Below are 22,698 nucleotides of genomic sequence, written 5' to 3'. Positions count from 1 at the left end.
AGTTAGTTAGTTAGTTAGTTAGTTAGTTAGTTAGTTAGTTAGTTAGTTAGTTAGTTAGTTGGTTAGTTAGTTAGTTAGTTAGTCAATCAGTTAGTTAGTTAGTTAGTTAGTTAGTCAGTCAGTTAGTTAGTTAGTCAGTCAGTCAGTTAGTTGGTTAGTCAGTCAGTTAGTTAGTCATTCAGTTAGTTAGTTTGTATCTTAGTTAGTTTGTTAGGTACTAAGTTAGGCAGATACGTGAAAAATGACGATAGATGACGATAAATGAGGACAATAATTAAAATGTAGCTACTTTGTAAAATCTTATTACTTTAACTAAAGTTTTAGTACTTTGTTAAAATAGCATGAGAACTAACGCTACCCCACAAGCTTTTTAAAGTTCTTTTTTAAGGTTTCAGCAACCCATCCGACGTTGCGAGAAACACCTGATAGTTACTGTGAAAAAAGGTATTGGCCAACAACTCGACTGTCGCGTTTTATTCTATCCGGGGTTTTAGGGACGGGTCATTTAGAAAACAAAATGTAAAAGAACTAGAGCGTCGTAACTTTGTTATATGTTGAGTTTTGTGCCCGTCGCAAGTTTGACGTGTTTTAATTGAAGGAATGTTTAGTTCTAGCTTTACGTTTTTTTCCTTTAATGTAAAATAAAGGGTTGTCTGCGCATGCTGTGATTTTTGTTTCGACTTTGTCAAGTGTTATGACTTTGATCATTTGCTTTATTTCGAAGTGTCTCAAGAGTGTGTCAGCTTGGAGTATGTATGAGTTTTCGACAGCGGACGTCTTTGTCTTTACCCCTCTTGTTTGTTAGACATGACGTGCAATGACCCGTTCACTTCTTTTCGTTGACGTTTTTTTTCGCATTTCAAAAAACTACTGACCAAGAGAACGTGCGCAGAAGAAAAATGACAAGGTAAAACCAACAACAAAAAACCATGCAATTAAGGATTACACACAGACAAACACGCAAGTGTAAAAAACGGAAATTTTTTTTTTTTTTTTTTTTTTTCGTGCTGCCGCTTTTTTGTTTGTTTTTTTTTGTTTTGTTTTGTTTTTGTTGCTGCTGCTGATGCTAATGCCGTCACTGCTGCTTAACCTCGCTCTTTGTTTTTTTCTCCGCTAAATATACTTTTTTGCTGAAATCCTAAGGGAGCTAAATTCTTACGGAGGCGCTTAAATCTTCTTTGTTATTTTCCTACAGCCTATAGATGGTCGCCAATCTGGGCACGTGCGTGTTCACTTTTTATTCAAGTTACGTTGGATCCTTTCAAAACTTGGAATCTTGAACATGCACGTGACCTGTGAGGTAACCGAACTGTTTTTTCTCCCTCAGGTTATAACTTAAAACGTTTCAAAGATGGCGTGTAAACCCCACCATGTATTTTTTTGTAACGGGATGCGTGTGCTCTTTTTATCCCCTAACAGCTTTAAAAAGAGATTTTGAACCCCCCTCCCCTCCCTTCCTTACACACACACACACACACACACACACACACACACACACACTTCTTTATATTCTCCTTAGTGTGTTTAAGCTCATGCCGTCATGTTTTTAACAGATGTGTGGCTATGAAAATAGCCTTTATTTTTTATCTTGTGTTCAGAGTACCGTTTATTTGGCTGCTGGTTTTGGAACCTTTTCGTTCTTCTTGGGAAGCAAAACGGCTTGTATGTTTGGCAGCACACCGCCACTGGCTATAGTAACACCTGACAACAACTTGTTCAACTCTTCGTCATTGCGAACAGCTAACTGTAAGTGTCGAGGAATGATTCTAGCTTTCTTATTGTCACGAGCAGCGTTACCGGCCAACTCCAAAATTTCGGCGGAGAGATACTCCAAAACAGCAGCTAAATAGACAGGTGCGCCTGAACCGATGCGATTGGCGTAGTGTCCTTTGCGCAAAAATCGGTGAACACGACCGACTGGAAACTGAAGTCCGGCTCTGAACGATCGAGTCTTTGCCTTGGCTTTAGCTTTTCCTCCTTTTCCACGTCCTGACATTTTAATTTCTTACACTGAGAAACAACGAGAGACAACCTAGAGATATTTGTGCGCGCTTTGAAATCAACTTACAAAATTCCTTTTTCTTATCAAAAACATTTGGTCTCGAACTGCACTTTTTTTAACGAATAGAAAAACTCCGTCAAACAATGCGCAAATTAGTTAATCTTTGAAGAACCAATGAGCTTGCGAGAAACAGAAATGTTCTCGAATTGGAGACCACAACTGCGCTTTATATAGGAAGTGATTCGGTTGCTTGTAATTTCAAATTTCAATTCTCTAAAACTCGTCGACATGTCTGACGCTCCAAAGGCCGGAGGAAAACAAGCGCCCAAGGTGGCCAAAAAGGGGGAAAAACGCGCTGGTAAGAAAGGCGGCAAGATCGCTGGTACTGGAGACAAAAAGCGCAAGAGAAAGAGGCGAGAATCCTACGCCATTTACATTTACAACGTCTTGAAGCAAGTTCACCCTGATGTTGGTGTTTCTTCCAAAGCGATGAGCATCATGAATTCTTTCGTCAACGACATTTTTGAAAGAATCGCTTCAGAAGCTTCACGACTAGCCCTCCAAAACAAGAAATCAACCATCTCTTCGCGTGAAATTCAAACAGCTGTGCGCCTCTTACTTCCCGGTGAGTTGGCCAAACACGCAGTGAGCGAAGGCACCAAGGCTGTTACTAAGTACACCAGCAGTAAATAGATGGAGCGCTATCTAAACGGCTATTTTCATAGCCACACATCTTGTAAAAGCATTGTACGCATTAGAACGCCTTAAATTGTAGTAGAGAGAAAGTACTTAAAATGCAATAGCTAGGCAGCCATTGTTTGCTCGTTTTAAATTGCGACACCGCGTCTAAAGAGCGAGCGCTTTTCTAGACTTGCTTTTTTTGATGTTTAAACGTATAGCTTTTGCATCCACTTTGGATACAAAAAGTTATTACAGTAGGTAAACGCGTGAGAAAATCTTTCAACAACTACTTGAGCGCCACCTTTTTGCTTTTGATCAAAACCTTAGCCCTTATGACCCACCCATCGTTATTATTTGCTGCTACTACCACACTTTTGCTCCTTTTTTCTTTTTTCTTTTTTTTTTTTTTTTTCAAATGTATTGCGCGCATCTTTAGGAAATCAGACTTAAAGCAGCGCTTTAGATAAAAATCACCTTTCTAGCCCGATGATGGTGAGCAAAACACTTTATGTGTCAAGCGTCTACTCTAAACACTCAGTTAAACTATGCCTCGCTAAAAAACATTACTTAGAAATCAATTCAATTGCTTTTCATTTCGATTGAAACAAACTGAAACTGGTAAACTAAACCGTTTTTACACACCCCCTCTGCTTATCGCGGTGCAGCGTTCAAGTTCTAGATTGCCTATTAACGTTTAAAACAGATGTGTGGCTATAAAAATAGCCGTTTTTGATTGCTGAGGTGTTCCCCTTTTAACCACCAAAGCCGTACAATGTGCGACCTTGTCTTTTTAATGCGTAGACAACGTCCATAGCGGTGACTGTCTTTCTCTTGGCATGCTCTGTGTATGTTACAGCGTCGCGAATAACGTTTTCCAAAAAGACTTTTAGAACGCCTCGAGTCTCCTCGTAGATAAGTCCAGAGATACGCTTAACACCACCGCGACGAGCTAGACGACGTATGGCGGGCTTTGTGATTCCTTGGATGTTATCACGTAAAATCTTGCGATGACGCTTTGCGCCTCCTTTTCCAAGTCCTTTTCCTCCTTTACCGCGACCAGACATGATTAAAATTGTTTGAAGTTCAATTACTGTCTTTTTGCGTTTCTTTTTGTTTTTATTATGCGCTGGAAGCGCGACTTTTACCCTACATAGATGGAAACATCTTCGTCAAACAACCAATCGCAACGGTCCTTCGTCAAAAAGCCATCTGAACCAAAAAAACAAAAAAAAAAAAAACCAAAACAAACTGCCTTGTTTTTAACGCGCGTTTTCGCATTTAACGCTTTTATCCGTTCGCAAACAGAGCAGAAAAGTTTCTTTTCGGAATTCCACTACGTCGACCTGTCTTTGAAGTGTTTAAAAAAGCAGAAATTGTAGAGGCGAGACAAACGCGCTCTCTTTTCCCGTAGCCAAAAAACACGCCTACGTGGCCTTAATGCCTTATTTTGCATTTGTACTTGAACCAATCAAAGAGCACTTTCTTAGCACCAATCAGAATGCAGCTTTAAGTCGCGGCAAAGTCTAAAAATGTCAACAAAACGCGTTAAATTGAAAAACTTCAAAAGTTCAACTTAAACTGATAAGTGTAAGCGTAACTTACAATGGCCCGCACAAAACAAACAGCTAGAAAATCTACCGGCGGTAAAGCACCGAGAAAGCAGCTGGCAACAAAAGCAGCAAGAAAGAGTGCCCCGGCTACCGGCGGAGTAAAGAAACCCCACAGATACCGACCCGGTACCGTAGCTTTGAGAGAGATCCGAAGATACCAAAAATCGACAGAGCTCCTAATCAGAAAACTACCCTTCCAGCGATTGGTTCGCGAAATAGCTCAAGATTTCAAGACTGACTTGCGTTTCCAAAGCACCGCCGTCATGGCCTTACAAGAAGCTTCAGAAGCCTACTTAGTGGGTCTCTTCGAAGATACCAACTTGTGCGCCATCCATGCAAAGCGTGTCACTATTATGCCAAAAGACATTCAGTTGGCGAGAAGAATCAGAGGAGAGCGAGCTTAAAAAATGGTGCTTCTAAACAAAACGGCTATTTTCATAGCCACAAATCTGTTAAAAACGTTGTCGGCTTAGTGCCTTAAAACAAAACAAAACAAAAAAAAAAAACAACAAACAAACAAACACAAAGTAAACAAGTTCTACGCCTGGAACTTTGTTTTTAGAAAGATGTGTGGCTATGAAAATAGCCGTTTGACAAAAAGCGGGGTAGGTTAGGTTATTTCTTTTCCACTTTTGCGATGGTTTTCTTGGCTGCAGCTTTCTTCTTAGGTGTCGCTTTCACTTTCTTTACTGCGGGCTTTTTAGCAACCGGTTTCTGGGCGCTCTTTTTTGCGGGAGTCACTTTTTTCTTAGGAGTAGCTTTTTTCACTTTCTCTTTTTGTGCGACTTTTTTCACTGACGCAGCTTTCTTTTTTGGCGTGCTCTTCTTTTCAGCAGGCTTCTTTACTTCTTTGGCTTCTTTTTTGTGCTTCTTGGCGACTGCAGCAGGCTTCTTTAACGGTTTGGGCTTAGCTGCAATTCTAAAAGAACCCGACGCGCCAGTTCCTTTCACTTGTACGAGCTCGCCAGCAACCACCATGCGCTTTAAATTAATCTTGACTTGCGAATCGACGTTTTCACCCACCTTGTTGTTGGCCTTGACGTGCTTGGCGATAGCTTGTCTTGACGACCCTTTGCGTTCTTTAAGCGAATTAATAGCATCGACAATCATCGCCTTGTAGGGAGCATGATCAGCAGGCTTTTTAGGCGCAGACTTCTTTGTGGCCTTTTTCGGAGATGCAGCTTCAGTCATTTTTTTTTTGTCGTGTTTCAGAGAAACGTTGCGTTCGTTTTTATAAAACTTCTAGATGTTTAGATGTTTTTATTTTTCAAGCGGAGTTTTATGCGGACTGTCGAGGAGACTTTTTTTTTTTTTTTTTTGCTCCACCGTCAGACTGCAAAGTGTGTTTTCGTGTTGACAGGCAAACCTCCACAGCTCGCGTCTCTCGCTCTCTTAAAGCTTCATTAGTTTTGAAATCTTCTAAAGAATAGTGACGCTTTGTAAATTGCGGCGTTTCGGTGCCACAGCATGTTAGAAGCGAAAGGTATCGCATCAAAACATCGAAAAAATAGTCTTTAAAAGCAATCGAGTGCGCGCATGGCCAAATAACATCAGCGCTACTTACTCTGGACAAAGCAGCTTAATTTCATCAAGAAACTGAACCATATGGCTTCCCAAAAAAGCTTATGCCAATCTCTTCTAAGCATTTGGTACCATACAAACTCAATAGAGGCGAAGGGCACAAACACGCGCGATTGCTGGAATATTTAATGCGTTAGCAACGCGTACTAACGACGATTTTTAGTTCAGACCAATTCTTTTTCTAAACACAGAGACACAACAAAGAACATTCCATGAAAAAGGAACACTATGTTGTGCTTATTCGTGTTCGTTAACAAAAACGATCGAAGGCTAAAACTGCGATAACGCAGTCAACATATATAAAGTCGCGGACACTAGAAAAAAAGGAAAAACTTAGCAACCTGAAAGTTCTGGACATCGTAAAAAAAAAAAATAAATAAAAAATAAAATTCATTATGGAAGGTAACGGTAAAAAAACGTTTGAGGAGATAAGAGAATGAGTGACGAATGCACAATACGGGGTCCATTCGGTTCTTCGTCTTCATAGTCATCGTTCGAGCGAAGCTTGGTGTTTTCTTTACAATTGTGCAGTCTTGGGAAGGCATGCAACTTTTGTTCAAGTTCATAAAGGCAAAACTGAATTAGAATATGGCGATTTTAAAAGATGCTCTACATTTCCGTTTGCTTTTCAAAGTGCAAATTTCGCTTTTGATTTCATGCGCTCATAACTGGCATTTCAAAAATGACACTTTAACACTCGTGAAAAGTGAATTTGGCGGCTTTTGCATGATGCAAAGTTATTAAAATCGCGCGAGGCATCAGTTATAAGGTGTTCACAACCGAAGTTATTGCAGATCAATTCCATCTCTCGTTTTTTCATTTTCAGAAAAGTTCATTTTTCTCCGCTTTATAACATCATAACCATTAGGCTTAGCTGCTTTAGCCTTAGCGAGGTCCTTGACATTAGAAAAGCACCAGTTGGAATTTTATTTTTGCTAAAAATAAAGGCTAACAAATGCAACAGAAATATCTATCTTGCAAGGAACTCGTTCATAATTGAAAAACAAATACAAAGTCAGCTACTTAGTTAGTTAGTTAGTTAGTTAGTTAGTTAGTTAGTTAGTTAGTTAGTTAGTTAGTTAGTTAGTTAGTTAGTTAGTTAGTTAGTTAGTTAGTTAGTTAGTTAGTTAGTTAGTTAGTTAGTTAGTTAGTTAGTCAGTTAGTTAGTTAGTTAGTTAGTTAGTTAGTTAGTTAGTTAGTTAGTCTCTCAGTGAGTTAGTTGGTTAGTTAGTTAGTTAGTTAGTTAGTTAGTTAGTTAGTTAGTTAGTTAGTTAGTTAGTTAGTCTCTCAGTGAGTTAGTTGGTTAGTTAGTTAGTTAGTTAGTTAGTTAGTTAGTTAGTTAGTTAGTTAGTTAGTCTCTCAGTGAGTTAGTTGGTTAGTTAGTTAGTTAGTTAGTTAGTTAGTTAGTTAGTTAGTTAGTTAGTTAGTTAGTTAGTTAGTTAGTTAGTTAGTTAGTTAGTTGGTTAGTTAGTTAGTTAGTTAGTCAATCAGTTAGTTAGTTAGTTAGTTAGTTAGTCAGTCAGTTAGTTAGTTAGTCAGTCAGTCAGTTAGTTGGTTAGTCAGTCAGTTAGTTAGTCATTCAGTTAGTTAGTTTGTATCTTAGTTAGTTTGTTAGGTACTAAGTTAGGCAGATACGTGAAAAATGACGATAGATGACGATAAATGAGGACAATAATTAAAATGTAGCTACTTTGTAAAATCTTATTACTTTAACTAAAGTTTTAGTACTTTGTTAAAATAGCATGAGAACTAACGCTACCCCACAAGCTTTTTAAAGTTCTTTTTTAAGGTTTCAGCAACCCATCCGACGTTGCGAGAAACACCTGATAGTTACTGTGAAAAAAGGTATTGGCCAACAACTCGACTGTCGCGTTTTATTCTTTCCGGGGTTTTAGGGACGGGTCATTTAGAAAACAAAATGTAAAAGAACTAGAGCGTCGTAACTTTGTTATATGTTGAGTTTTGTGCCCGTCGCAAGTTTGACGTGTTTTAATTGAAGGAATGTTTAGTTCTAGCTTTACGTTTTTTTCCTTTAATGTAAAATAAAGGGTTGTCTGCGCATGCTGTGATTTTTGTTTCGACTTTGTCAAGTGTTATGACTTTGATCATTTGCTTTATTTCGAAGTGTCTCAAGAGTGTGTCAGCTTGGAGTATGTATGAGTTTTCGACAGCGGACGTCTTTGTCTTTACCCCTCTTGTTTGTTAGACATGACGTGCAATGACCCGTTCACTTCTTTTCGTTGACGTTTTTTTTCGCATTTCAAAAAACTACTGACCAAGAGAACGTGCGCAGAAGAAAAATGACAAGGTAAAACCAACAACAAAAAACCATGCAATTAAGGATTACACACAGACAAACACGCAAGTGTAAAAAACGGAAATTTTTTTTTTTTTTTTTTTTTTTCGTGCTGCCGCTTTTTTGTTTGTTTTTTTTTGTTTTGTTTTGTTTTTGTTGCTGCTGCTGATGCTAATGCCGTCACTGCTGCTTAACCTCGCTCTTTGTTTTTTTCTCCGCTAAATATACTTTTTTGCTGAAATCCTAAGGGAGCTAAATTCTTACGGAGGCGCTTAAATCTTCTTTGTTATTTTCCTACAGCCTATAGATGGTCGCCAATCTGGGCACGTGCGTGTTCACTTTTTATTCAAGTTACGTTGGATCCTTTCAAAACTTGGAATCTTGAACATGCACGTGACCTGTGAGGTAACCGAACTGTTTTTTCTCCCTCAGGTTATAACTTAAAACGTTTCAAAGATGGCGTGTAAACCCCACCATGTATTTTTTTGTAACGGGATGCGTGTGCTCTTTTTATCCCCTAACAGCTTTAAAAAGAGATTTTGAACCCCCCTCCCCTCCCTTCCTTACACACACACACACACACACACACACACACACACACTTCTTTATATTCTCCTTAGTGTGTTTAAGCTCATGCCGTCATGTTTTTAACAGATGTGTGGCTATGAAAATAGCCTTTATTTTTTATCTTGTGTTCAGAGTACCGTTTATTTGGCTGCTGGTTTTGGAACCTTTTCGTTCTTCTTGGGAAGCAAAACGGCTTGTATGTTTGGCAGCACACCGCCACTGGCTATAGTAACACCTGACAACAACTTGTTCAACTCTTCGTCATTGCGAACAGCTAACTGTAAGTGTCGAGGAATGATTCTAGCTTTCTTATTGTCACGAGCAGCGTTACCGGCCAACTCCAAAATTTCGGCGGAGAGATACTCCAAAACAGCAGCTAAATAGACAGGTGCGCCTGAACCGATGCGATTGGCGTAGTGTCCTTTGCGCAAAAATCGGTGAACACGACCGACTGGAAACTGAAGTCCGGCTCTGAACGATCGAGTCTTTGCCTTGGCTTTAGCTTTTCCTCCTTTTCCACGTCCTGACATTTTAATTTCTTACACTGAGAAACAACGAGAGACAACCTAGAGATATTTGTGCGCGCTTTGAAATCAACTTACAAAATTCCTTTTTCTTATCAAAAACATTTGGTCTCGAACTGCACTTTTTTTAACGAATAGAAAAACTCCGTCAAACAATGCGCAAATTAGTTAATCTTTGAAGAACCAATGAGCTTGCGAGAAACAGAAATGTTCTCGAATTGGAGACCACAACTGCGCTTTATATAGGAAGTGATTCGGTTGCTTGTAATTTCAAATTTCAATTCTCTAAAACTCGTCGACATGTCTGACGCTCCAAAGGCCGGAGGAAAACAAGCGCCCAAGGTGGCCAAAAAGGGGGAAAAACGCGCTGGTAAGAAAGGCGGCAAGATCGCTGGTACTGGAGACAAAAAGCGCAAGAGAAAGAGGCGAGAATCCTACGCCATTTACATTTACAACGTCTTGAAGCAAGTTCACCCTGATGTTGGTGTTTCTTCCAAAGCGATGAGCATCATGAATTCTTTCGTCAACGACATTTTTGAAAGAATCGCTTCAGAAGCTTCACGACTAGCCCTCCAAAACAAGAAATCAACCATCTCTTCGCGTGAAATTCAAACAGCTGTGCGCCTCTTACTTCCCGGTGAGTTGGCCAAACACGCAGTGAGCGAAGGCACCAAGGCTGTTACTAAGTACACCAGCAGTAAATAGATGGAGCGCTATCTAAACGGCTATTTTCATAGCCACACATCTTGTAAAAGCATTGTACGCATTAGAACGCCTTAAATTGTAGTAGAGAGAAAGTACTTAAAATGCAATAGCTAGGCAGCCATTGTTTGCTCGTTTTAAATTGCGACACCGCGTCTAAAGAGCGAGCGCTTTTCTAGACTTGCTTTTTTTGATGTTTAAACGTATAGCTTTTGCATCCACTTTGGATACAAAAAGTTATTACAGTAGGTAAACGCGTGAGAAAATCTTTCAACAACTACTTGAGCGCCACCTTTTTGCTTTTGATCAAAACCTTAGCCCTTATGACCCACCCATCGTTATTATTTGCTGCTACTACCACACTTTTGCTCCTTTTTTCTTTTTTCTTTTTTTTTTTTTTTTTCAAATGTATTGCGCGCATCTTTAGGAAATCAGACTTAAAGCAGCGCTTTAGATAAAAATCACCTTTCTAGCCCGATGATGGTGAGCAAAACACTTTATGTGTCAAGCGTCTACTCTAAACACTCAGTTAAACTATGCCTCGCTAAAAAACATTACTTAGAAATCAATTCAATTGCTTTTCATTTCGATTGAAACAAACTGAAACTGGTAAACTAAACCGTTTTTACACACCCCCTCTGCTTATCGCGGTGCAGCGTTCAAGTTCTAGATTGCCTATTAACGTTTAAAACAGATGTGTGGCTATAAAAATAGCCGTTTTTGATTGCTGAGGTGTTCCCCTTTTAACCACCAAAGCCGTACAATGTGCGACCTTGTCTTTTTAATGCGTAGACAACGTCCATAGCGGTGACTGTCTTTCTCTTGGCATGCTCTGTGTATGTTACAGCGTCGCGAATAACGTTTTCCAAAAAGACTTTTAGAACGCCTCGAGTCTCCTCGTAGATAAGTCCAGAGATACGCTTAACACCACCGCGACGAGCTAGACGACGTATGGCGGGCTTTGTGATTCCTTGGATGTTATCACGTAAAATCTTGCGATGACGCTTTGCGCCTCCTTTTCCAAGTCCTTTTCCTCCTTTACCGCGACCAGACATGATTAAAATTGTTTGAAGTTCAATTACTGTCTTTTTGCGTTTCTTTTTGTTTTTATTATGCGCTGGAAGCGCGACTTTTACCCTACATAGATGGAAACATCTTCGTCAAACAACCAATCGCAACGGTCCTTCGTCAAAAAGCCATCTGAACCAAAAAAACAAAAAAAAAAAAAACCAAAACAAACTGCCTTGTTTTTAACGCGCGTTTTCGCATTTAACGCTTTTATCCGTTCGCAAACAGAGCAGAAAAGTTTCTTTTCGGAATTCCACTACGTCGACCTGTCTTTGAAGTGTTTAAAAAAGCAGAAATTGTAGAGGCGAGACAAACGCGCTCTCTTTTCCCGTAGCCAAAAAACACGCCTACGTGGCCTTAATGCCTTATTTTGCATTTGTACTTGAACCAATCAAAGAGCACTTTCTTAGCACCAATCAGAATGCAGCTTTAAGTCGCGGCAAAGTCTAAAAATGTCAACAAAACGCGTTAAATTGAAAAACTTCAAAAGTTCAACTTAAACTGATAAGTGTAAGCGTAACTTACAATGGCCCGCACAAAACAAACAGCTAGAAAATCTACCGGCGGTAAAGCACCGAGAAAGCAGCTGGCAACAAAAGCAGCAAGAAAGAGTGCCCCGGCTACCGGCGGAGTAAAGAAACCCCACAGATACCGACCCGGTACCGTAGCTTTGAGAGAGATCCGAAGATACCAAAAATCGACAGAGCTCCTAATCAGAAAACTACCCTTCCAGCGATTGGTTCGCGAAATAGCTCAAGATTTCAAGACTGACTTGCGTTTCCAAAGCACCGCCGTCATGGCCTTACAAGAAGCTTCAGAAGCCTACTTAGTGGGTCTCTTCGAAGATACCAACTTGTGCGCCATCCATGCAAAGCGTGTCACTATTATGCCAAAAGACATTCAGTTGGCGAGAAGAATCAGAGGAGAGCGAGCTTAAAAAATGGTGCTTCTAAACAAAACGGCTATTTTCATAGCCACAAATCTGTTAAAAACGTTGTCGGCTTAGTGCCTTAAAACAAAACAAAACAAAAAAAAAAAACAACAAACAAACAAACACAAAGTAAACAAGTTCTACGCCTGGAACTTTGTTTTTAGAAAGATGTGTGGCTATGAAAATAGCCGTTTGACAAAAAGCGGGGTAGGTTAGGTTATTTCTTTTCCACTTTTGCGATGGTTTTCTTGGCTGCAGCTTTCTTCTTAGGTGTCGCTTTCACTTTCTTTACTGCGGGCTTTTTAGCAACCGGTTTCTGGGCGCTCTTTTTTGCGGGAGTCACTTTTTTCTTAGGAGTAGCTTTTTTCACTTTCTCTTTTTGTGCGACTTTTTTCACTGACGCAGCTTTCTTTTTTGGCGTGCTCTTCTTTTCAGCAGGCTTCTTTACTTCTTTGGCTTCTTTTTTGTGCTTCTTGGCGACTGCAGCAGGCTTCTTTAACGGTTTGGGCTTAGCTGCAATTCTAAAAGAACCCGACGCGCCAGTTCCTTTCACTTGTACGAGCTCGCCAGCAACCACCATGCGCTTTAAATTAATCTTGACTTGCGAATCGACGTTTTCACCCACCTTGTTGTTGGCCTTGACGTGCTTGGCGATAGCTTGTCTTGACGACCCTTTGCGTTCTTTAAGCGAATTAATAGCATCGACAATCATCGCCTTGTAGGGAGCATGATCAGCAGGCTTTTTAGGCGCAGACTTCTTTGTGGCCTTTTTCGGAGATGCAGCTTCAGTCATTTTTTTTTTGTCGTGTTTCAGAGAAACGTTGCGTTCGTTTTTATAAAACTTCTAGATGTTTAGATGTTTTTATTTTTCAAGCGGAGTTTTATGCGGACTGTCGAGGAGACTTTTTTTTTTTTTTTTTTGCTCCACCGTCAGACTGCAAAGTGTGTTTTCGTGTTGACAGGCAAACCTCCACAGCTCGCGTCTCTCGCTCTCTTAAAGCTTCATTAGTTTTGAAATCTTCTAAAGAATAGTGACGCTTTGTAAATTGCGGCGTTTCGGTGCCACAGCATGTTAGAAGCGAAAGGTATCGCATCAAAACATCGAAAAAATAGTCTTTAAAAGCAATCGAGTGCGCGCATGGCCAAATAACATCAGCGCTACTTACTCTGGACAAAGCAGCTTAATTTCATCAAGAAACTGAACCATATGGCTTCCCAAAAAAGCTTATGCCAATCTCTTCTAAGCATTTGGTACCATACAAACTCAATAGAGGCGAAGGGCACAAACACGCGCGATTGCTGGAATATTTAATGCGTTAGCAACGCGTACTAACGACGATTTTTAGTTCAGACCAATTCTTTTTCTAAACACAGAGACACAACAAAGAACATTCCATGAAAAAGGAACACTATGTTGTGCTTATTCGTGTTCGTTAACAAAAACGATCGAAGGCTAAAACTGCGATAACGCAGTCAACATATATAAAGTCGCGGACACTAGAAAAAAAGGAAAAACTTAGCAACCTGAAAGTTCTGGACATCGTAAAAAAAAAAAATAAATAAAAAATAAAATTCATTATGGAAGGTAACGGTAAAAAAACGTTTGAGGAGATAAGAGAATGAGTGACGAATGCACAATACGGGGTCCATTCGGTTCTTCGTCTTCATAGTCATCGTTCGAGCGAAGCTTGGTGTTTTCTTTACAATTGTGCAGTCTTGGGAAGGCATGCAACTTTTGTTCAAGTTCATAAAGGCAAAACTGAATTAGAATATGGCGATTTTAAAAGATGCTCTACATTTCCGTTTGCTTTTCAAAGTGCAAATTTCGCTTTTGATTTCATGCGCTCATAACTGGCATTTCAAAAATGACACTTTAACACTCGTGAAAAGTGAATTTGGCGGCTTTTGCATGATGCAAAGTTATTAAAATCGCGCGAGGCATCAGTTATAAGGTGTTCACAACCGAAGTTATTGCAGATCAATTCCATCTCTCGTTTTTTCATTTTCAGAAAAGTTCATTTTTCTCCGCTTTATAACATCATAACCATTAGGCTTAGCTGCTTTAGCCTTAGCGAGGTCCTTGACATTAGAAAAGCACCAGTTGGAATTTTATTTTTGCTAAAAATAAAGGCTAACAAATGCAACAGAAATATCTATCTTGCAAGGAACTCGTTCATAATTGAAAAACAAATACAAAGTCAGCTACTTAGTTAGTTAGTTAGTTAGTTAGTTAGTTAGTTAGTTAGTTAGTTAGTTAGTTAGTTAGTTAGTTAGTTAGTTAGTTAGTTAGTTAGTTAGTTAGTTAGTTAGTTAGTTAGTTAGTTAGTTAGTTAGTTAGTTAGTTAGTTAGTTAGTTAGTTAGTTAGTTAGTTAGTTAGTTAGTTAGTTAGTTAGTTAGTCAGTTAGTTAGTTAGTTAGTTAGTTAGTTAGTTAGTTAGTTAGTTAGTCTCTCAGTGAGTTAGTTGGTTAGTTAGTTAGTTAGTTAGTTAGTTAGTTAGTTAGTTAGTTAGTTAGTTAGTTAGTTAGTCTCTCAGTGAGTTAGTTGGTTAGTTAGTTAGTTAGTTAGTTAGTTAGTTAGTTAGTTAGTTAGTTAGTTAGTTAGTTAGTCTCTCAGTGAGTTAGTTGGTTAGTTAGTTAGTTAGTTAGTTAGTTAGTTAGTTAGTTAGTTAGTCTCTCAGTGAGTTAGTTGGTTAGTTAGTTAGTTAGTTAGTTAGTTAGTTAGTTAGTTAGTTAGTTAGTTAGTTAGTTAGTCTCTCAGTGAGTTAGTTGGTTAGTTAGTTAGTTAGTTAGTTAGTTAGTTAGTTAGTTAGTTAGTTAGTTAGTTAGTTAGTTAGTTAGTTAGTTAGTTAGTTAGTTAGTTAGTTAGTTAGTTAGTTAGTTAGTTAGTTAGTTAGTTAGTTAGTTAGTTAGTTAGTTAGTCAGTTAGTTAGTTAGTTAGTTAGTTAGTTAGTTAGTTAGTTAGTTAGTCTCTCAGTGAGTTAGTTGGTTAGTTAGTTAGTTAGTTAGTTAGTTAGTTAGTTAGTTAGTTAGTTAGTCTCTCAGTGAGTTAGTTGGTTAGTTAGTTAGTTAGTTAGTTAGTTAGTTAGTTAGTTAGTTAGTTAGTTAGTTAGTTAGTCTCTCAGTGAGTTAGTTGGTTAGTTAGTTAGTTAGTTAGTTAGTTAGTTAGTTAGTTAGTTAGTTAGTTAGTTAGTTAGTTAGTTAGTTAGTTAGTTAGTTAGTTAGTTAGTTGGTTAGTTAGTTAGTTAGTTAGTCAATCAGTTAGTTAGTTAGTTAGTTAGTTAGTCAGTCAGTCAGTTAGTTAGTTAGTCAGTCAGTCAGTTAGTTGGTTAGTCAGTCAGTTAGTTAGTCATTCAGTTAGTTAGTTTGTATCTTAGTTAGTTTGTTAGGTACTAAGTTAGGCAGATACGTGAAAAATGACGATAGATGACGATAAATGAGGACAATAATTAAAATGTAGCTACTTTGTAAAATCTTATTACTTTAACTAAAGTTTTAGTACTTTGTTAAAATAGCATGAGAACTAACGCTACCCCACAAGCTTTTTAAAGTTCTTTTTTAAGGTTTCAGCAACCCATCCGACGTTGCGAGAAACACCTGATAGTTACTGTGAAAAAAGGTATTGGCCAACAACTCGACTGTCGCGTTTTATTCTTTCCGGGGTTTTAGGGACGGGTCATTTAGAAAACAAAATGTAAAAGAACTAGAGCGTCGTAACTTTGTTATATGTTGAGTTTTGTGCCCGTCGCAAGTTTGACGTGTTTTAATTGAAGGAATGTTTAGTTCTAGCTTTACGTTTTTTTCCTTTAATGTAAAATAAAGGGTTGTCTGCGCATGCTGTGATTTTTGTTTCGACTTTGTCAAGTGTTATGACTTTGATCATTTGCTTTATTTCGAAGTGTCTCAAGAGTGTGTCAGCTTGGAGTATGTATGAGTTTTCGACAGCGGACGTCTTTGTCTTTACCCCTCTTGTTTGTTAGACATGACGTGCAATGACCCGTTCACTTCTTTTCGTTGACGTTTTTTTTCGCATTTCAAAAAACTACTGACCAAGAGAACGTGCGCAGAAGAAAAATGACAAGGTAAAACCAACAACAAAAAACCATGCAATTAAGGATTACACACAGACAAACACGCAAGTGTAAAAAACGGAAATTTTTTTTTTTTTTTTTTTTTTTCGTGCTGCCGCTTTTTTGTTTGTTTTTTTTTGTTTTGTTTTGTTTTTGTTGCTGCTGCTGATGCTAATGCCGTCACTGCTGCTTAACCTCGCTCTTTGTTTTTTTCTCCGCTAAATATACTTTTTTGCTGAAATCCTAAGGGAGCTAAATTCTTACGGAGGCGCTTAAATCTTCTTTGTTATTTTCCTACAGCCTATAGATGGTCGCCAATCTGGGCACGTGCGTGTTCACTTTTTATTCAAGTTACGTTGGATCCTTTCAAAACTTGGAATCTTGAACATGCACGTGACCTGTGAGGTAACCGAACTGTTTTTTCTCCCTCAGGTTATAACTTAAAACGTTTCAAAGATGGCGTGTAAACCCCACCATGTATTTTTTTGTAACGGGATGCGTGTGCTCTTTTTATCCCCTAACAGCTTTAAAAAGAGATTTTGAACCCCCCTCCCCTCCCTTCCTTACACACACACACACACACACACACACACACACACACACACTTCTTTATATTCTCCTTAGTGTGTTTAAGCTCATGCCGTCATGTTTTTAACAGATGTGTGGCTATGAAAATAGCCTTTATTTTTTATCTTGTGTTCAGAGTACCGTTTATTTGGCTGCTGGTTTTGGAACCTTTTCGTTCTTCTTGGGAAGCAAAACGGCTTGTATGTTTGGCAGCACACCGCCACTGGCTATAGTAACACCTGACAACAACTTGTTCAACTCTTCGTCATTGCGAACAGCTAACTGTAAGTGTCGAGGAATGATTCTAGCTTTCTTATTGTCACGAGCAGCGTTACCGGCCAACTCCAAAATTTCGGCGGAGAGATACTCCAAAACAGCAGCTAAATAGACAGGTGCGCCTGAACCGATGCGATTGGCGTAGTGTCCTTTGCGCAAAAATCGGTGAACACGACCGACTGGAAACTGAAGTCCGGCTCTGAACGATCGAGTCTTTGCCTTGGCTTTAGCTTTTCCTCCTTTTCCACGTCCTGACATTTTAATTTCTTACACTGAGAAACAACGAGAGACAACCTAGAGATATTTGTGCGCGCTTTGAAATCAACTTACAAAATTCCTTTTTCTTATCAAAAACATTTGGTCTCGAACTGCACTTTTTTTAACGAATAGAAAAACTCCGTCAAACAATGCGCAAATTAGTTAATCTTTGAAGAACCAATGAGCTTGCGAGAAACAGAAATGTTCTCGAATTGGAGACCACAACTGCGCTTTATATAGGAAGTGATTCGGTTGCTTGTAATTTCAAATTTCAATTCTCTAAAACTCGTCGACATGTCTGACGCTCCAAAGGCCGGAGGAAAACAAGCGCCCAAGGTGGCCAAAAAGGGGGAAAAACGCGCTGGTAAGAAAGGCGGCAAGATCGCTGGTACTGGAGACAAAAAGCGCAAGAGAAAGAGGCGAGAATCCTACGCCATTTACATTTACAACGTCTTGAAGCAAGTTCACCCTGATGTTGGTGTTTCTTCCAAAGCGATGAGCATCATGAATTCTTTCGTCAACGACATTTTTGAAAGAATCGCTTCAGAAGCTTCACGACTAGCCCTCCAAAACAAGAAATCAACCATCTCTTCGCGTGAAATTCAAACAGCTGTGCGCCTCTTACTTCCCGGTGAGTTGGCCAAACACGCAGTGAGCGAAGGCACCAAGGCTGTTACTAAGTACACCAGCAGTAAATAGATGGAGCGCTATCTAAACGGCTATTTTCATAGCCACACATCTTGTAAAAGCATTGTACGCATTAGAACGCCTTAAATTGTAGTAGAGAGAAAGTACTTAAAATGCAATAGCTAGGCAGCCATTGTTTGCTCGTTTTAAATTGCGACACCGCGTCTAAAGAGCGAGCGCTTTTCTAGACTTGCTTTTTTTGATGTTTAAACGTATAGCTTTTGCATCCACTTTGGATACAAAAAGTTATTACAGTAGGTAAACGCGTGAGAAAATCTTTCAACAACTACTTGAGCGCCACCTTTTTGCTTTTGATCAAAACCTTAGCCCTTATGACCCACCCATCGTTATTATTTGCTGCTACTACCACACTTTTGCTCCTTTTTTCTTTTTTCTTTTTTTTTTTTTTTTTCAAATGTATTGCGCGCATCTTTAGGAAATCAGACTTAAAGCAGCGCTTTAGATAAAAATCACCTTTCTAGCCCGATGATGGTGAGCAAAACACTTTATGTGTCAAGCGTCTACTCTAAACACTCAGTTAAACTATGCCTCGCTAAAAAACATTACTTAGAAATCAATTCAATTGCTTTTCATTTCGATTGAAACAAACTGAAACTGGTAAACTAAACCGTTTTTACACACCCCCTCTGCTTATCGCGGTGCAGCGTTCAAGTTCTAGATTGCCTATTAACGTTTAAAACAGATGTGTGGCTATAAAAATAGCCGTTTTTGATTGCTGAGGTGTTCCCCTTTTAACCACCAAAGCCGTACAATGTGCGACCTTGTCTTTTTAATGCGTAGACAACGTCCATAGCGGTGACTGTCTTTCTCTTGGCATGCTCTGTGTATGTTACAGCGTCGCGAATAACGTTTTCCAAAAAGACTTTTAGAACGCCTCGAGTCTCCTCGTAGATAAGTCCAGAGATACGCTTAACACCACCGCGACGAGCTAGACGACGTATGGCGGGCTTTGTGATTCCTTGGATGTTATCACGTAAAATCTTGCGATGACGCTTTGCGCCTCCTTTTCCAAGTCCTTTTCCTCCTTTACCGCGACCAGACATGATTAAAATTGTTTGAAGTTCAATTACTGTCTTTTTGCGTTTCTTTTTGTTTTTATTATGCGCTGGAAGCGCGACTTTTACCCTACATAGATGGAAACATCTTCGTCAAACAACCAATCGCAACGGTCCTTCGTCAAAAAGCCATCTGAACCAAAAAAACAAAAAAAAAAAAAACCAAAACAAACTGCCTTGTTTTTAACGCGCGTTTTCGCATTTAACGCTTTTATCCGTTCGCAAACAGAGCAGAAAAGTTTCTTTTCGGAATTCCACTACGTCGACCTGTCTTTGAAGTGTTTAAAAAAGCAGAAATTGTAGAGGCGAGACAAACGCGCTCTCTTTTCCCGTAGCCAAAAAACACGCCTACGTGGCCTTAATGCCTTATTTTGCATTTGTACTTGAACCAATCAAAGAGCACTTTCTTAGCACCAATCAGAATGCAGCTTTAAGTCGCGGCAAAGTCTAAAAATGTCAACAAAACGCGTTAAATTGAAAAACTTCAAAAGTTCAACTTAAACTGATAAGTGTAAGCGTAACTTACAATGGCCCGCACAAAACAAACAGCTAGAAAATCTACCGGCGGTAAAGCACCGAGAAAGCAGCTGGCAACAAAAGCAGCAAGAAAGAGTGCCCCGGCTACCGGCGGAGTAAAGAAACCCCACAGATACCGACCCGGTACCGTAGCTTTGAGAGAGATCCGAAGATACCAAAAATCGACAGAGCTCCTAATCAGAAAACTACCCTTCCAGCGATTGGTTCGCGAAATAGCTCAAGATTTCAAGACTGACTTGCGTTTCCAAAGCACCGCCGTCATGGCCTTACAAGAAGCTTCAGAAGCCTACTTAGTGGGTCTCTTCGAAGATACCAACTTGTGCGCCATCCATGCAAAGCGTGTCACTATTATGCCAAAAGACATTCAGTTGGCGAGAAGAATCAGAGGAGAGCGAGCTTAAAAAATGGTGCTTCTAAACAAAACGGCTATTTTCATAGCCACAAATCTGTTAAAAACGTTGTCGGCTTAGTGCCTTAAAACAAAACAAAACAAAAAAAAAAAACAACAAACAAACAAACACAAAGTAAACAAGTTCTACGCCTGGAACTTTGTTTTTAGAAAGATGTGTGGCTATGAAAATAGCCGTTTGACAAAAAGCGGGGTAGGTTAGGTTATTTCTTTTCCACTTTTGCGATGGTTTTCTTGGCTGCAGCTTTCTTCTTAGGTGTCGCTTTCACTTTCTTTACTGCGGGCTTTTTAGCAACCGGTTTCTGGGCGCTCTTTTTTGCGGGAGTCACTTTTTTCTTAGGAGTAGCTTTTTTCACTTTCTCTTTTTGTGCGACTTTTTTCACTGACGCAGCTTTCTTTTTTGGCGTGCTCTTCTTTTCAGCAGGCTTCTTTACTTCTTTGGCTTCTTTTTTGTGCTTCTTGGCGACTGCAGCAGGCTTCTTTAACGGTTTGGGCTTAGCTGCAATTCTAAAAGAACCCGACGCGCCAGTTCCTTTCACTTGTACGAGCTCGCCAGCAACCACCATGCGCTTTAAATTAATCTTGACTTGCGAATCGACGTTTTCACCCACCTTGTTGTTGGCCTTGACGTGCTTGGCGATAGCTTGTCTTGACGACCCTTTGCGTTCTTTAAGCGAATTAATAGCATCGACAATCATCGCCTTGTAGGGAGCATGATCAGCAGGCTTTTTAGGCGCAGACTTCTTTGTGGCCTTTTTCGGAGATGCAGCTTCAGTCATTTTTTTTTTGTCGTGTTTCAGAGAAACGTTGCGTTCGTTTTTATAAAACTTCTAGATGTTTAGATGTTTTTATTTTTCAAGCGGAGTTTTATGCGGACTGTCGAGGAGACTTTTTTTTTTTTTTTTTTGCTCCACCGTCAGACTGCAAAGTGTGTTTTCGTGTTGACAGGCAAACCTCCACAGCTCGCGTCTCTCGCTCTCTTAAAGCTTCATTAGTTTTGAAATCTTCTAAAGAATAGTGACGCTTTGTAAATTGCGGCGTTTCGGTGCCACAGCATGTTAGAAGCGAAAGGTATCGCATCAAAACATCGAAAAAATAGTCTTTAAAAGCAATCGAGTGCGCGCATGGCCAAATAACATCAGCGCTACTTACTCTGGACAAAGCAGCTTAATTTCATCAAGAAACTGAACCATATGGCTTCCCAAAAAAGCTTATGCCAATCTCTTCTAAGCATTTGGTACCATACAAACTCAATAGAGGCGAAGGGCACAAACACGCGCGATTGCTGGAATATTTAATGCGTTAGCAACGCGTACTAACGACGATTTTTAGTTCAGACCAATTCTTTTTCTAAACACAGAGACACAACAAAGAACATTCCATGAAAAAGGAACACTATGTTGTGCTTATTCGTGTTCGTTAACAAAAACGATCGAAGGCTAAAACTGCGATAACGCAGTCAACATATATAAAGTCGCGGACACTAGAAAAAAAGGAAAAACTTAGCAACCTGAAAGTTCTGGACATCGTAAAAAAAAAAAATAAATAAAAAATAAAATTCATTATGGAAGGTAACGGTAAAAAAACGTTTGAGGAGATAAGAGAATGAGTGACGAATGCACAATACGGGGTCCATTCGGTTCTTCGTCTTCATAGTCATCGTTCGAGCGAAGCTTGGTGTTTTCTTTACAATTGTGCAGTCTTGGGAAGGCATGCAACTTTTGTTCAAGTTCATAAAGGCAAAACTGAATTAGAATATGGCGATTTTAAAAGATGCTCTACATTTCCGTTTGCTTTTCAAAGTGCAAATTTCGCTTTTGATTTCATGCGCTCATAACTGGCATTTCAAAAATGACACTTTAACACTCGTGAAAAGTGAATTTGGCGGCTTTTGCATGATGCAAAGTTATTAAAATCGCGCGAGGCATCAGTTATAAGGTGTTCACAACCGAAGTTATTGCAGATCAATTCCATCTCTCGTTTTTTCATTTTCAGAAAAGTTCATTTTTCTCCGCTTTATAACATCATAACCATTAGGCTTAGCTGCTTTAGCCTTAGCGAGGTCCTTGACATTAGAAAAGCACCAGTTGGAATTTTATTTTTGCTAAAAATAAAGGCTAACAAATGCAACAGAAATATCTATCTTGCAAGGAACTCGTTCATAATTGAAAAACAAATACAAAGTCAGCTACTTAGTTAGTTAGTTAGTTAGTTAGTTAGTTAGTTAGTTAGTTAGTTAGTTAGTTAGTTAGTTAGTTAGTTAGTTAGTTAGTTAGTTAGTTAGTTAGTTAGTTAGTTAGTTAGTTAGTTAGTTAGTTAGTTAGTTAGTTAGTTAGTTAGTTAGTTAGTTAGTCTCTCAGTGAGTTAGTTGGTTAGTTAGTTAGTTAGTTAGTTAGTTAGTTAGTTAGTTAGTTAGTTAGTTAGTTAGTTAGTTAGTTAGTTAGTTAGTTAGTTAGTTAGTTAGTTAGTTAGTTAGTTAGTTAGTTAGTTAGTTAGTTAGTTAGTTAGTTAGTTAGTTAGTTAGTTAGTTAGTTAGTTAGTCAGTTAGTTAGTTAGTTAGTTAGTTAGTTAGTTAGTTAGTTAGTCTCTCAGTGAGTTAGTTGGTTAGTTAGTTAGTTAGTTAGTTAGTTAGTTAGTTAGTTAGTTAGTTAGTCTCTCAGTGAGTTAGTTGGTTAGTTAGTTAGTTAGTTAGTTAGTTAGTTAGTTAGTTAGTTAGTTAGTTAGTTAGTTAGTCTCTCAGTGAGTTAGTTGGTTAGTTAGTTAGTTAGTTAGTTAGTTAGTTAGTTAGTTAGTTAGTTAGTTAGTTAGTTAGTTAGTTAGTTAGTTAGTTAGTTAGTTGGTTAGTTAGTTAGTTAGTTA

The 22,698-nt window shown here is 39.0% G+C and overlaps 6 protein-coding genes and 3 pseudogenes across 6 annotated transcripts; 6 read left to right on the top strand and 3 right to left on the bottom strand.

Moving 5' to 3' along the window:
* Positions 1-1,606: 1,606 nt before the first annotated feature.
* LOC149887701 (histone H2A, orphon) lies at positions 1,607-1,996 on the bottom strand. The gene has a single exon (XM_090088828.1). It carries the CDS (start codon positions 1,994-1,996, stop codon positions 1,607-1,609), a length of 390 nt encoding a protein of 129 aa, XP_089944954.1.
* Positions 1,997-2,290: 294 nt separating this feature from the next.
* On the top strand, positions 2,291-2,695 carry LOC149887700 (late histone H2B.L4 pseudogene; annotated as a pseudogene).
* Positions 2,696-4,286: 1,591 nt separating this feature from the next.
* Positions 4,287-4,697, top strand: LOC149887699 (histone H3). Its single transcript, XM_090088827.1, has one exon. The coding sequence runs from the start codon at positions 4,287-4,289 to the stop codon at positions 4,695-4,697; it is 411 nt and encodes a 136-aa protein (XP_089944953.1).
* Positions 4,698-8,877: 4,180 nt separating this feature from the next.
* Positions 8,878-9,267, bottom strand: LOC149887698 (histone H2A, orphon). The gene has a single exon (XM_090088826.1). The coding sequence runs from the start codon at positions 9,265-9,267 to the stop codon at positions 8,878-8,880; it is 390 nt and encodes a 129-aa protein (XP_089944952.1).
* A 294-nt stretch (positions 9,268-9,561) lies between these two features.
* Positions 9,562-9,966, top strand: LOC149887697 (late histone H2B.L4 pseudogene; annotated as a pseudogene).
* Positions 9,967-11,557: 1,591 nt separating this feature from the next.
* Positions 11,558-11,968, top strand: LOC149887696 (histone H3). The gene has a single exon (XM_090088825.1). It carries the CDS (start codon positions 11,558-11,560, stop codon positions 11,966-11,968), a length of 411 nt encoding a protein of 136 aa, XP_089944951.1.
* Positions 11,969-16,740: 4,772 nt separating this feature from the next.
* LOC149887695 (histone H2A, orphon) lies at positions 16,741-17,130 on the bottom strand. The gene has a single exon (XM_090088824.1). It carries the CDS (start codon positions 17,128-17,130, stop codon positions 16,741-16,743), a length of 390 nt encoding a protein of 129 aa, XP_089944950.1.
* A 294-nt stretch (positions 17,131-17,424) lies between these two features.
* Positions 17,425-17,829, top strand: LOC149887694 (late histone H2B.L4 pseudogene; annotated as a pseudogene).
* A 1,591-nt stretch (positions 17,830-19,420) lies between these two features.
* LOC149887693 (histone H3) lies at positions 19,421-19,831 on the top strand. Its single transcript, XM_090088823.1, has one exon. The coding sequence runs from the start codon at positions 19,421-19,423 to the stop codon at positions 19,829-19,831; it is 411 nt and encodes a 136-aa protein (XP_089944949.1).
* The last annotated feature ends 2,867 nt before the right edge of the window (positions 19,832-22,698 follow it).

This window comes from Hydra viridissima, unplaced genomic scaffold (genome assembly GCF_058129835.1).
Source record: "Hydra viridissima isolate aposymbiotic clone 2 unplaced genomic scaffold, HvirCarnegie_v1 scaffold_5, whole genome shotgun sequence".
Lineage (NCBI taxonomy): Eukaryota > Metazoa > Cnidaria > Hydrozoa > Anthoathecata > Hydridae > Hydra > Hydra viridissima.
This window is presented reverse-complemented; position numbering and strand designations above follow the sequence as displayed.

What these genes read in the sequence shown, in the direction of transcription:
- LOC149887701 (XM_090088828.1), bottom strand. Translation starts at nt 1,996, where the DNA reads ATGTCAGGACGTGGAAAAGGAGGAAAAGCTAAAGCCAAGGCAAAGACT.
- LOC149887699 (XM_090088827.1), top strand. Translation starts at nt 4,287, where the DNA reads ATGGCCCGCACAAAACAAACAGCTAGAAAATCTACCGGCGGTAAAGCA.
- LOC149887698 (XM_090088826.1), bottom strand. Translation starts at nt 9,267, where the DNA reads ATGTCAGGACGTGGAAAAGGAGGAAAAGCTAAAGCCAAGGCAAAGACT.
- LOC149887696 (XM_090088825.1), top strand. Translation starts at nt 11,558, where the DNA reads ATGGCCCGCACAAAACAAACAGCTAGAAAATCTACCGGCGGTAAAGCA.
- LOC149887695 (XM_090088824.1), bottom strand. Translation starts at nt 17,130, where the DNA reads ATGTCAGGACGTGGAAAAGGAGGAAAAGCTAAAGCCAAGGCAAAGACT.
- LOC149887693 (XM_090088823.1), top strand. Translation starts at nt 19,421, where the DNA reads ATGGCCCGCACAAAACAAACAGCTAGAAAATCTACCGGCGGTAAAGCA.